General features: G+C 48.1%; 1 protein-coding gene across 1 annotated transcript in view; it reads right to left on the bottom strand.

Moving 5' to 3' along the window:
• The window catches only part of CRACDL (CRACD like), a 137,943-nt gene that overhangs the window by 21,192 nt on the left and 102,943 nt on the right, over positions 1-13,808 (bottom strand). The window contains exons 6-7 of the mRNA XM_047068873.1: positions 12,195-12,385; positions 6,721-8,281 (exon numbers count right to left, since the gene is read on the bottom strand). Of these exons, the coding sequence (XP_046924829.1) occupies positions 6,721-8,281; positions 12,195-12,385 (1,752 nt within the window). The remainder of the gene's footprint in view (positions 1-6,720; positions 8,282-12,194; positions 12,386-13,808) is intronic.

Genomic DNA, 13,808 nt, shown 5'->3' with positions numbered 1-13,808 from the left:
TTTTTAAATTTACATCCAAGTTAGTTAGAATATAGTGCAACAATGATTTCAGGAGTAGATTCCTTAATGCCCCTTACCCATTTAGCCCATCCCCCCTCATACAACCCATCCAGTAACCCTCTGTTCTCCATATTTAAGAGTCTCTTATGTTTTGTCCCCCTCCCTGTTTTTATATTATTTTTGTTTCCCTTCCCTTATGTTCATCTGTTTTGTCTCTTAAAGTCCTCATATGAGTGAAGTCATATGATTTTTGTCTTTCTCTGACTAATTTCGCTTAGCATAATACCCTCTAGTTCCATCCATGTAGTTGCAAATGGCAAGATTTCATTCTTTTTGATTGCCAAGTAATATTCCATTACATATATATAACACATCTTCTTTATCCATTCATCCGTAAATGGACATTTGTGCTCTTTCCATACTTCAGCTATTGTTAATAGTGCTGCTATAAACATTGGGGTGCATGTGTCCCTTCAAAACAGCATACCTGTATCCCTTGGATAAATACCCAGTAGTGCAATTGCTGGGTCATAGGGTAGTTCTATTTTTAATTTTTTGAGGAACCTCCATACTGTTTTCCAGAGTGGCTGCACCAGGTTGCATTCCTACCAGCAGTGCAAAAGAGATCCTCTTTCTCTACATCCTCGCCAACATCTGTTGTTGCCTGAATTGTTAACGTTAGCCATTCTGATAGGTATGAGGTGGTATCTCGTTGTGGTTTTGATTTGTATTTTCCTGATGATGAGGGGTGTTGAGCATCGTTTCATGTGTCTGTTGGCCATGTGGATGTCTTATTTGGAGAAGTGTCTGTTCATGTCTTTAGCCCATTTCTTCACTGGATTATTTGTTTTTTGGGTGTTGAGTTTGATAAGTTTTCTATAGATTTTGGATACTAACCCTTTACCTGATATGTCATTTGCAAATATCTTCTCCCATTCTGTTGGTTGCCTTTTAGTTTTGCTGATTGTTTCCTTCGCTGTGCAGATGCTTTTTATTTTGATGATGTCCCAGTAGTTCATTTTTGCTTTTGTTTTCCTTGCCTCCGGAGACGTGTTAAGTAAGAAGCTGCTATAGCCAAGGTCAAAGAGGTTCTTGCCTGCTTTCTCCTCTGGGATTTTGATGGCTTCCTGTCTTACATTTAGGTCTTTCATCCATTTTGAGTTTATTTTTGTGTATGGTGTAAGAAAGTGGTCCAGGTTCATTTTTCTGCATGTCACTGTCCAGTTTTCCCAGCACCACTTCCTGAAGAGACTGTTTTTATTCCATTGAATATTCTTTCCTGCTTTGTCAAAGATTAGTTGGCAAAGATTAGTTTGTGGGTCCATTTCTGGGTTCTCTATTCTGTTCCATTGATCTGAGTGCCTGTTCTTGTGCCAGTACCATACTATCTTGATGATTAACAGCTTTGTAATATAGCTTGAAGTCCAGCTTCCCATTCATTTCAAGAGTGCTCACTTTTACTTCTTAGATCACGGTATAATTGTTGCTTTAAAGTTTTTTTCTAATAATACTAATATTTGAATCACCTCAAGGTTGGTGTCTTTTCTTAGAAAATTTTTTAGGTTTTCCTGATTCTTTGATATGTTGAACAATTTTTGTTTGTATCCTAGACATTTTGAGTGTTTGTTCACACTCGGTCCTATTAAAATTCTCAAAGGTTCTGCTGCACTGATTCTAGTCAGTCTCATGCAGATGCATGTCAGAGACAAACTCTTGACCTCATGCACCTAGGTAAGGATCCTTCCTCAGGTGTCTCCCTTCTGTGATTTCCACTCCCACCCTCCAGTTTTCCAGCTAGAAAACCAGGGTTTACCCTCTGTGCTGCTGTGTGCTCCAGTGACCAGCACCCCGCAGGGCAGGGGGCAAGAGAAAGAAATCTGCAGGACCACCACAAGCACAACCTGTCACTGTGGCCGCTGCTGTGAGGAGCTGTGGCTTCACTACTAGATCTCTGCTGGCGTGCTGCCCAGAGAGTCAAAGGGCTCTGAACCCCACATGCTGCTATGGATGGAGGTGGTGCTCATCTGAGTAGGTCTGGAAGGATTAAAAGAGCTTTGCCCTAAAAGATGCCATTGCCACAGCCACCAGGACAAGAAGTTCCAGTTTGCTGCTGGCATTTGCCTGGCGCAGTGATGAGAGAACCCAAAGGGCTCCAGCCTGCAGGCTGTGCCACCACATGGAGGGGCTTGCTGCTTAGCTGCTGGTGCTCACATGGAGTAGGGCCAGGACTGTCCAACAAACTGCCCTACAGGGCTGGTGCTGGTGGTGTTGGGGAGCAGGAGGAGCAGGGCTGGAGAGTCACAAGAGCGGGGGTCTGCAGAGGTTGTTGGTACCATGGAGGCAAGGCAGGCAGGTCTTCAGAGTCCTGATCTCTCTGCCCAGCCCACCAGCTCCTACCTACCTTTCAGAATTCTCTGACATTCACTTCATGCATTTTGTCAAGGCTTTTAAATTTTATCAGTGGGAGACATAGGGTGGTGTGTGTTTGCTCCACCTTGGTCAGAAATGTAAGTCCCTTTTTACAGAATTTTAAAGAAGTAGGATTACAAAGTGATTTTTCTTTATAATTTTTAGACTTTTCAGTGTTTTTTCCATGTTAAAATCTTTTTGATAACTCTGAGTTCTTTAGCTTATCTGGATAGATGAGGTAACTGAAAAGGAAAGTGATTGAGGTTGGTGGAGGTATGGATAATTATGAATGTTGAGATGTCAAGACAGGGATGCCCACAGACGGTTAAGTGCTGCTTGCTGTGGCTGAAGGAGTCAAAGGAAGAGAGAACTTGAGAAACAGGTGGGAATATGAGATGTTTTCTGTCTGGGGGCACTGAGGAGAGTTTGGTGCACTGAGAGGCAGCCAAGGAAGAGAAAATATATGCAGTTGGAGAAGCACAGGAAAGGTGGAGAAATGGAGGCCCAGGATGTTGACCATACTTGGTCAGGAAGGGACTGTCAAAGGAAGGATAGGCCGAAAAGAGGAGGAGATGTGAACAGACTTTTCTTTTCTTTTCTTTTTTTAAGAATTCAAGATATATAAACACAATTGACCCTTGAACAACACAGGTATGAAGTGCCAAGGTCCATATATATGAGAATTTTTCTAAATACCATATAGTGCTATAAACGTATTTCCTCTTCCTTATGATTTTCTTAATAACATTTTCTTTTAGCTAGCTTACTTAATAGTAAAAATTCACTATATAAGACACATAACGTACAAAATATATGTTAACTGTGTTATCGATAAAAGGTCAACAGTAGGCTATTAGTAGTTAAATTTTGGGGATTACAGGTGGATTTTTTGGCTGCACAGGGGGTTGGGCCCTGTAACCCCTGCACTGTTCAGTGATCAACTGCATATTTTTTAGCATGATACCAAAACAAGACTCCTTATGTTCTACTCAAATGAACTTGAATACAACTAAAGTAACTGTCATAGAGTAGGTGACAGTCTCTTTGAATTCCTTTCCTCCAGAAAATGCCTCTGACACCCAAAGACAAGATGGGCATCTATCTACACTCCCCTGTGGCATCCAGCTGCCACCTGGCCCTTTAGACTGGTAAGCTCCTTGAGGGCGAGGTCCTCATGCTTTTCCTGATGGCCTTTTGGGGGCCAGCACAGTGCTGTGTGTATCACAGAAATATATGCAATATTTCTTGCAAGAATGAATGCATGAATGAGTGAGTACCAGAGTCTAGAGAAAGAGGTTCAGAGGTCTGCGTGTGCTACTGTATCACCCGCCCAGTCTGGAGGGAATGAGCTTAGACAGAAGGCTGAGGCTCATTGTCAAATGAGGCTCCTGGGTGACAATGGCAATTTGTCCAACTATTCTCCAAAATACCCAACATGTGACCACAACCAAATGAAACAAAAATTACACACGCACAGAGAAGAATGACTAGAAGGAAAGGACAACAGGGATAACATCTAGAAAGCAGACTCCTAAGTGGTGGCTTTTTTCTATATACTTCCTACGTTTTACCATTTTCTCACACAAGAATCTCTTTTTTCCTGACCTGTCATTTAGACTCTGGGATGGACTGGCTTACCAGGAGGATGGGTAATGTCCTGCACAAGTGAACAAGGCTGGTAACCCCAGGCCGTTAACCTCCTATTAATGGTCTTGTTTGCACTAATGAGCACATACGGTACTGGGATTGCAGAACCACCCCAACATGGCCCTGTGAGGTCCAGCCCACTTGGCAAAGCTGGGCTCCTCTGTTTACTGCAACAGCTGGGGCATCCTCCCTGCCTCCCCCACGGAAGGATTCTTTCATGCCTTCAGAGAAGGAAGGTGGGAATGTGGACGAGAGGAGGAAGAATAAGCAGAGTGCGGGGGACAAAGTGCTTGAGTCCTGAAGGTAGGATTGTGCACCCATCTGGGACACCTTGGTGACCTAACTCTCTGGTGTGTGCGCCCCTGGAAGGCGTACAGGGGTGGCAGCCCATCTGGGAGCTCTGGGTAAAGTGCCTGCCACCACAAGATAATAAACAGCAGTAATTAGGCCTTTCTGGAAAACTGAATAATACTGATATTAAAACTGTTATTATATGTATGTCTTATATGAATTTAATTGCTTCCAGTGGTTATATTTTGGGAGCAGTGAGGATGGCAGTAGAAGTAATAAGAATGAATTAAACCACAAGCAGATCCAGTGTCTGGGGAAGATAGAAGCTGCTTTCACTAATGGGATTTGACAACACAGACCCTGTGATTCTGTTCTGGTCTGCATGAGGCAGGCCCTAGACCCCAAGGTCCCAGGCAGCAGCCAAAACCCAACCTGACACTCGCCCTTCAAATACCACCCACACTTTGAGAGAGATGGTTTCAAGCAGAATGAGGGTAATTCTTCCCTTCCTCTCTCTGCACTGAAATGAAAATCACTACCCCTGCCCTAAAGTAACCTAGATTCTTTCACCTTGGAATTCAACTGGATTGGCTATTTCTGTCACTTAGAGAATGTTAACAAGTGGACAATTCTTTTATACTATACTTTTAAGTAAAGCTGTAATAAATACCGTATTTTATAAATTAAAGAAAAAAAATAAGGTCCTTATAGACCAGTCCAGTCATCTGACAATAAACAAGCCTAAACTCTCACAGCTTAGGCTGAGGAAGTTTTAAATTATTAATATGTCAAGCATTGCCCTCTGAAGCTTCTTTTCCAGCTCTGACCATGAACCCAAGTATCCTGTGTTTAAGTTCCATTCAGTCAGCAAGCCCTTGGGAGACATTTTCAATTCCAGGCCATGAAGGTGGATGGTGCTGATGTCAGGGTTTTATCTGCACAGAGAAAACCCCCTCCTCCCTTGATATTTCAATGGGTTTTTGAAGCACTCTACAATAGCTTCAATAACCTGGCTGGAAATCTGCAGAGTGGATCATCAGCTACAGCTTGAACCTCTCCCAGAGCTCCCTTGCTAATTAGCCTAATGTAGCGACAGTAGCAGCAGCAAAAAATTACAGCTGAGCCAAGGGGCCTTGGATCAGGAAGGCCATGCATGTGGGCTCCTTCAGGGGGTTCTCCTGGCACTACTCCCTGGAACTGTCACCTTAAGAACTTAAAGCACTACACACACACACACACACACACACACACACACACACACTTTCACTTCCTAGGATGAAAGCAGAAAAGATAAGAGTTTCTTTGAAAACTGTCTTTACATTGCTTTCTGTGAGCTAATTTTTTCTTACGTGTGCACTTCACCTTCCTTTTAGGGTGTGGGGTCCCTAGGAGAACAACTGCGTCCTATTTCCTCTCTGTCCACAATGCAGCACTAAAGTGGAGTCCTGGACTTAGAATAGCCACTTAAAAACATCCTGAAAGTTTTGGGTTTTTTTCAAATAAAATTTGCCATGGAAAATTTCTCTTTAGGGCCCTCATCACATGCACACACGACTGGTCCGTGTAGTTTCGTTTCTGGCACACTGATTTCCATTAATAAAAGAACCCAGCAATGAAAGATGATTTAGCTCTACCACAAATACCCATTTCCAACAGATATGTTTCATCTGAAACACTATAAATAAAAAGTGACAAATGTCAAAGACATAGAAAGGTCATCTATTTTGCCTCTGCTCATTTTAAAGGGCAGTTGCTTTAGAAGATTCTTCCATTCAGCCCCAATCTTCACACCACCTCCTTTCTGGGACAGGAAGTTAACGCCCACCCGGAGGGGCTCTCCTTTTACATAAAAGGCTCGTGACTCCAATAAATGGGATGCTTCCCGCATGAGGCTGGGCCACATGAGCCTGATTATTAAACAGGAAAAAATTCTTTCTTGGGGAGTGGGGTGGGGGGAAGGTCAGAAGGATACTAAATGACAGAGGAGCCAGATGCTTCATGTATAACCAAGAAGTGCTGTAGGCCCCAGGAGTACCTCCTTCTACCAGAGTACACATATCCCAAGATTCTAGAACTCACTGAGCTTCCGATCTTAAGAAATGATAGAAGCATTTGAATGATCCCCTGAGCAGCCCATCTCCTCTCTGGGAATATGCTGCAAGATGGGTTTTTACATTTCCCTTACTTCTCCGAACTTCCACAAAATCCTGCTCTGTTTCCCCCTTCTCTGGTCTCTATTCATAACTCTGGATGAACCGTGTTAGTGGTACGAGAGGGATTCCGACGTTTTCGCCCTTAGATCTTGCATACTCTGCGGACGCCCCACTTGCCCACGGTCCTGCCCCTTCCCCACCAGGCGGCGCGAGCTCTTACCAGCTGCCCTGTGCGGCGACCGCGTCTCTGCCGACCGGGTCTCCCGTCTTCGGTCCTGGGGCAGCGCGGCCTTGACCAGCTCCCCGGGGCCCGCGTCCGGGGACGGGAGGGGGCGGCTCTGCAGCTGCGGCTTCCGGGGCAGGGGCGGCTTGGAGCTGAGCGGCTCCGAAGGCCGAGCCTTCCCCTTTCCCTGCTCGTGCGGGGACCGTGCCCCTCGAGGGGAGGAGGCCTTTGCGACCTGACATTTCTCGTCTTTGGGGAGCAAAGCCAGCCCCCCTCTTTCTAACCGGATTTCAGCGCTGTATCTTTTTATCCCTCTTGCTTCGGCAGAGGACGCCTCTCTGTGCTTGAAGGACAGAGACGTGGAGCGCAGCTTGACGGCAAAGGGGCCTCTGTCCTCCCCCGATGTCGGCTCGCGAGCCGCCGGGCAGGGGTCTCCCGGGGCGTCCCGGGGGCTCCGGCCCGGCCCGGCCGCCGCGTCCCCCGAGTCCCGAGAGCCGCCGCCGCCGTGGGGCTCGGGGGGCGCCCGCAGGTCGTCGAGCGCCGCCTCGCTCCTCCAGGCCAGGCTGCTCCTCAGAAGCGGCAGGCGCACCGGCAAGGCGCCCGCGGGGCCCGCGTGCTCCAACAGGCGGGTGCTGCCCGAGCGCGGCCACGCCCGGCCCGACGACACGGAGAACTTCACGGCCCGCAGCTCGCTGCCTGCCCGCTCCACCTTCCGCTCGGGCGCCGGCCTCTCCGGTTCCCCCTGTGGGGGCTCTGCGGGCTCGGCCCGGGGCTGCTCGGCCTCTCCGTCCAGGGGACCGGGAGCGGGCTCCTCCGCAGGCGGCTCGCAGGCGGCCGGCGCGCCGGGGCTCTCGCTCACCGCCGGGGCCTTGTGCTTCAAGCAGCTCTTGGGAGCCGAGGGGCTTGGGGCAGGGGCCTCTGGAGATCCCTTCCCTGCTCCCTCGGGCTCGGGTGCTTCCAGCGTCAGCTCCACCTCCTTCTGGACACTTTGGTCTGGTCCATCTAGACCAGGGGGTGTCTCCGAGGTGATGGCAGGGTCAGTCTCGGGAGGCGTCGTGTCCCCCTCGGGGATGGAGGGGGATAATCGAATCTCGATGTCTCCAGAAGCACAAATCACCTCATCAGCTGTTTCCCTGGCTGGGGGACTTGTGCTTTCCAGGGACGGCTCCTCCCTCTGGATTTCGCTGTCAGGATTATGGTGGTGATGCGGGGAACCTTCTGGCAGAGATGGGGACTCAGCGCAGGGGACCGGGCCCGACTCGGACTCAATGACCTCGGGGGTGGCTGGGCGGCTTGAGGTGTTATCCCCAAGGAAGCTCTCCTCCTCGGCGCTGGCACTGAGTGCAGGGCAGTGCTGCAGGCGTGCCCGCCTAGCCCGTGGCCCCCCAGATTGCAGCATGGTGGCTAGTCCTCCAGGCTCAGGGCTTCTGTCCAGTCCCACATCCTGCTGTGCAGAATTGGGGTTCTCTTCTGTGCTGACTTTGGGTAAGGACTTATCATCATATTCCTCTTCCTCTGGGGTGCACGTCAGATCACTCAGGGATTCAGACTGTGCTCGCTGGCAGAGATAAAAAGGACAAAGACAGCATCATCATGTCAAATATGTCAAATGCCTATGACATTCCCATTTTGTATAAGAGGAAACAGTGTGTCTCTAAAGCTGGCACCTAAGCAGGCACTGACACAGGGTAGGGTGTCTCTTAATAACTCCCATATTGGTCTGTTTGGAATCTTGCCTTACAAGTTCAGCTTTCAGCAGAACAATGGCAGCTATGCCCTCTAGGTACATGGTGCTTAAGGTTCTAGTGGCTGAGCCACAAACACTGCTCTACAGAGCAAAGGGAAGGGGATCAAATCAGCTGGGTGTCTGCCATGCTTTACACTCCACACCTATTATTTCATTTACTCTTGATTCATCCCAGCAAGGAAGAATTATTTCCTCTTTGCACTTGTAGTACTGGGAGCTCAGAGAGGGCCATACTTTGGTTAAGGCTGAGCTTATTAGCTCAGGTGAAAAGCTGGTGCTCTCTCCATGACCCTGTGCTGCCTGAGAGCTAGTTTTCCATCTCAGTGCGCTCTCTCTCTCTCTCTCTCTCTCTCTCTCTCCAAAGATGGGCCCCAAGGTGAGGGCAAACTGGTTTGCCTAAAGGGTAATTTCATATCACATCAAACACAGTCAAAGGCAAACCACAGCTTACAAGATAAAGTCCAAAAGCATAGCTGATAGGATAAAGTCCAAACTTTTCAGTTAAGTCAAAAGTCTTATATTCTCTGGTCTTAAATTATTTCTCCTAGTCCCTGCTCAGGTCAAGCCATGCCCCCACTAGTGAATGTGCCTGACTCTGGGCCTGAGTGACTGGCCAGCTGCTCTTTCCCCACATCTCCAGGTGTTCTACCAGTAACCCCCAAGAACAGTCTGAGATTCTACTCCAACAGGAAGTCTTGCCTATTGCCTGCAGCTTATGGTGCTCCTCCTCTCCCCGAGCCCTACCGGTATGACAATCAAACACTGCCTTGTATTTTTTGAAGTCTCTGGAATTTAAATTTAGTCCAACTTCCTCCTTACTGTACCCAAAGTCAGTTGCTGCTCTCTTAGGAAGGAAAGGAGATCAAAGTAGCAATGAATCATTCAAAAGCATGAAAAAATGACCAAAAGGTTGAGGGTGTGAGGTCAATCTTTTTATAAGAATTTTTTTTTAATGTTTTTGTTTTTGAAAGAGAGAGAGAGAGAGAGTAAGTGGGGGAGATGCAGAGAGAGAGAGAGACAGAATCCGAAACAGGCTCCAAGTTCTGTGCTGTCAGCACAGAGCCCTACGCGGGGCTTAAACCCACGAACCGCAAGATCATGACCTGAGCTGAAGTCAGATGCTTAACCGACTGAACCACCCAGGTGCCCTGAGGTCAATCTTTTTAAAAAGTTCAGGACATCAGACCTCCTTTCCTTGATGTTAAGAAACGCTCAGGGAGTGTTTGCAGTAGGTTTTAGTTTTTGTTTGCTGTGTTATTTTAACATTTCCACCAGCATCTGCTTGCTAACAGAACACAGGATAAGTGGGATGTCTCTGACAACGCCTAAGTGAACTCTTGCCAAGATGCACAATTCTATTCCCATGGATTTGAAAAGAGGAAGATGTGCAAAGAAATCTACAGAAGAATTTTCAAAAGCCACAGTTTCAATAGGTGTCAGGGGCCTTTTGCTACTACAGGAAATCACTGATGTTGAAACCTGTTTAGGATGTGGGTCACGCTTTAAAACTATCATAAGCCTCACTAAATGAGCATAAAGCTGAGAAGCAGGCCTGGCTGGGAGCATCCCACCCTGGGCCACTGGCAGCTACAAGGAGATAAGGGTGGAGGGCCAGGCAGAACAAAGGTAGTGTGGAACATGGACTCGGACACTGAACAGAGTTTCTCGAGGGAACAAAGTGGCTTCTGAGTTGGTCTGGGATCGTCAGCTTGGTCCTGGGATCATCAGGAAGGATGCATAGACCCACCCCCCTTGCTGCTGCTGCCTCCTCTCCCCTCCTCTCCTGGGCCCTAACAGCAGCCTCACATACCCAAGAGGGGCCAGGGTACCAGGAAAGTCCTCATGGTTGGGAGGAGGGACCTCATGACCGAAGGGCAAAGGGGGCTATGAATGCTCGAAGGAGAGAGGCCCTGCCTTAGGACCCAACAGTGACTCTGGTGACCACTGGCCAGATACCTCTGCCCAGTCAAAAACTTAAGGTATCCGTGCCTGCTCCCTACCAAGAAGGGGAAGCAAAGAAGGAAGATATGTAAATGACAGAATTTAAATCAAGAAATGTTTACTGGACTGACTAAATGAGAATTTCTGTTACTCTAAAAAATGGGGTTCAAGAGCTAAGTCAAGTTCAAATGTAAAGAAAGAATGAGAGGTACAGCTTTGTCCAGAGGACAGTAAGGCAGGAAGTTGTATTTCCCCCATCTGGAGTATGAGTGCGGCTTCTCTCTGCTACAAAGTCCTGAGCAGGCTGTGGCTGGTTACACGTACCCTTGCCAAAGCAAAAGACATCCCCATGGGAATAAACCCTAGACTTGAGGACAGAGGGAGCTGGCTCTGTCCCTGCCCTGTGGTCCCACTCAGTATGAGTATAGGCAGGTTCGAGTTCCTGGTCCTTGCCAAGTCCCACAGCACCAAGCCTGTAAATGCACTGGATGTGCAAGCACTTATACAAGTGTCCAGCTTGCACAAGGGCATATTGGCCTGAGGGTAACCATAGCTGACTTCTTTCTTCAGCCTTAGTCCCCTCTAAAGTCAACCCTGCTGGCCTGAGTTTAAAAAGCACCTACCTTCCACACACCCAAAGGAAACCCCACTGTTTCCAGGGAGTCCCCGGAATCCTGAGAAGTCCCAGCCCACCATCCCTAGCTGAGCACCTAGCTCATCCTGGGCACTTCATCAATACCCCCACAATACTGTCTCCAAGGAAGGAGGGAGAGAATGTTGGTCTGTGAACATCTCTTTCTCAGCACTCTCATTCTCTGTGGCCAGTCTGGCCCCACACCTGCCCTCAGCTCCTCCAGGGCTGGAATACTGTGGGCATCAGGCAGTGGAGAAGTCTACAATCCTATGTGGACCTCTAACCTATGGGTACTATGAAGACAAAACACTCCACAAATGAGTTCTTGACACCCAGAACTACAAGCTGACAGCTACACAGGCAGTGTGACCAAAGAGGGATCTGTCCTCACAGGGGCACAGTCCCCATGCTAATAAGTAGGTCCTTGTCCAAGGCAGAAGTCTGTGCTAGTGTGTCAGCTTATCTGTCATTGGTTCATGTCTTCATTTGTTCATCCATTCAACAAATGTGCCCTGAATGCCAGCTGTGTGGTTAGCATTGCTCTAGGGGTGGGATGTAGGGCTGGGACAAGGTCTCAAGAAGACTGGCAATAAACAAGTGAGCATACACAATTATAAAGGTCACTTATGTGTGTGGCCTGTGCTATAAAGAAAGTGAACACACTGGTGGGAAGGGAGGGCTGCTTTCCATAAGATGGTCAAGTGAGCCCCTCTGAGCTGAGACTCCAAGGCTAAGGAGCCAGCCAGGAGAAGAATGTCTCAAGCAAGAGACCAAGGCCTGAGGCCAGAGACAGGCCAAATCGTGTTGAGTGAGTGAGGCAGAGAGTAAGAGTAGGTCTCAGAGGCAGGCAGGGCATGGTCATGCCAGGCCTGGAGTGTGGACCTTACACTCAGTGCTGTTGGAAGGCAAGGGACCCACAGCATGTAGCAGCTTTCACAGGAGGTGCTGCAGAACCAAAGAACAGATGGCATGTTTATGCAAGGAAGAGACATATCTGACGTATATTGAAAAAGATGAGCAACTCTAGCTCCTGGAGATGGTCCTACTGACCATGGGGTTTCTCGGAAGGGGCACGTGACCCTGAGGGGAGAGAGGCGGGGGTGGGTGGGAGTGGGGGGCAAGTCTGCCTGTAAGAAAAAGCCCAATTACCGAAGACAGCCGCCTCATTTTGCTGGACCGCTGGTTGCGGGGCTTAACCAGGAGCTTGTGCTTAGCTGCAGAATTGTCCAGGCAGGAGGAAAATTCTGGAGGGTAATCAAAATCAGCCACGGGTGCCACGCTGCTGTCGGAGGTGCGGGGGGAGACACTGGCATCGCTCACGTGCCTGGAGGAGAGCTGGTCTGGAGACTGTGGCCGGGATGAGGATACTAAAGAGACCTTCATGGGAGAAGACGTAAACACACCAAGCATTAACTTCGCAGTATGAAATGGTCCCACCAGCACATCAACTCCCTTCTTGTATGGTGCTCAGTCTTCTCATACCGTCTCTGGGCTTTACATGGAAGGACAGATTTAAAATCTGGCTCTCAACAGGGAGGGTTCCAGGACACCCCCTTGGAAAAGTGTTCCTTAGAAAAGCTGGCAGCTTTAAAAGTTGGGCCAACCCCTAACAACTTACTCATTTCCAAGGCCGTGCAGAGAACCTATGTCCTAGGCACCCTTGATGAGATAACTCTGCCTTCACCTTCCTAAGCAGGTATCTGTGATTCAGACAAGAGCCTCTTTCTCTGGTGAAACAGACCGACCCGATTTCTCTAAGAGCAGCCTTGGTCCTGAGAGGGTGGCCCAAAGGTGTGATTTTACAGGCTGGGGCAAAAGATGTGCCAAGCCCACCACTCAGCACCCCATCACGGCAGCTGCATTTCACTCATTCTAGAAGGTTCCTGTATCTTCATGTGTCCTCTTGGAGACATAGGGCTGTAAGTTTCCATCTGTAGTTACAAATATTTTACTAGTTTATACCTCAGCAGGGAGGCACTAAGTCAGGCAAGGGCAAAAGTGTTGTCAGAGAGGAAGGGGATTTGGGGAGTCATGTGGAAGGATGAGTGCAACACGCTGTTACCTGCCCACTGAACTTGGCAAACTCCATGACTGAGTGAGGTCTAAGTGGGTTCTGCCACAAAGACATTTGTCAGCATGAAATAGTGTGTGTGTGTGGGGGGGGGTACCCACTGTGCACCCCTGAGCAAACACAGCCCAGATGAGCGAGGAGCAGGGAGAGAATCCGGGAGGTGCTGGGCTTCAGTTACAAATCTACCACCTACTTCTGTTCTACTGTGGTGCTCAGTATTAGGGTCAAGTTTACATTTTCCCCCCAATGTTTTTTATTTGCCAAATTTTATATGTTATACACACAACATTTACTATTGTAACCACTTCTAACCACACAGTTCAGTGGCATTAAGTATACTCATGTTGCTGTGCAACCATCTCCAGAGCTTTTACTCTTGTAAAACTGAAACTGCACCCACTCAACAACAATTCACCATCTCCCACTGTCAACTCCTGGCCACCACCACTCTACTTTCTGTCTCTATGAACTTGACTAGTCTAGCTACCTCACACTGAGTGGAATCATACCGTATTTGCTTTTTTTGTCTGGCTTATTTCACTTTGCATAATGTCCTTAATGTCCATCCATGTAATAGGATGTGTCAGGCTTTCCTACCCTTACAAAGCTGAATGATATTCCAGTGTATGGAAATACCACATTTTGTGTATCCATTCATCCATCAATGGACACCTGGGCTGCTTACACATTAT

This window comes from Lynx rufus, unplaced genomic scaffold (genome assembly GCF_022079265.1).
Source record: "Lynx rufus isolate CCGP_SWC_20201006 ecotype Redwood Valley unplaced genomic scaffold, mLynRuf1.p SCAF_8, whole genome shotgun sequence".
NCBI classification, from domain to species: domain Eukaryota; kingdom Metazoa; phylum Chordata; class Mammalia; order Carnivora; family Felidae; genus Lynx; species Lynx rufus.
Note: the sequence above shows the minus strand (reverse complement) of the source record. Positions and strands in the feature narration are given on the sequence as shown.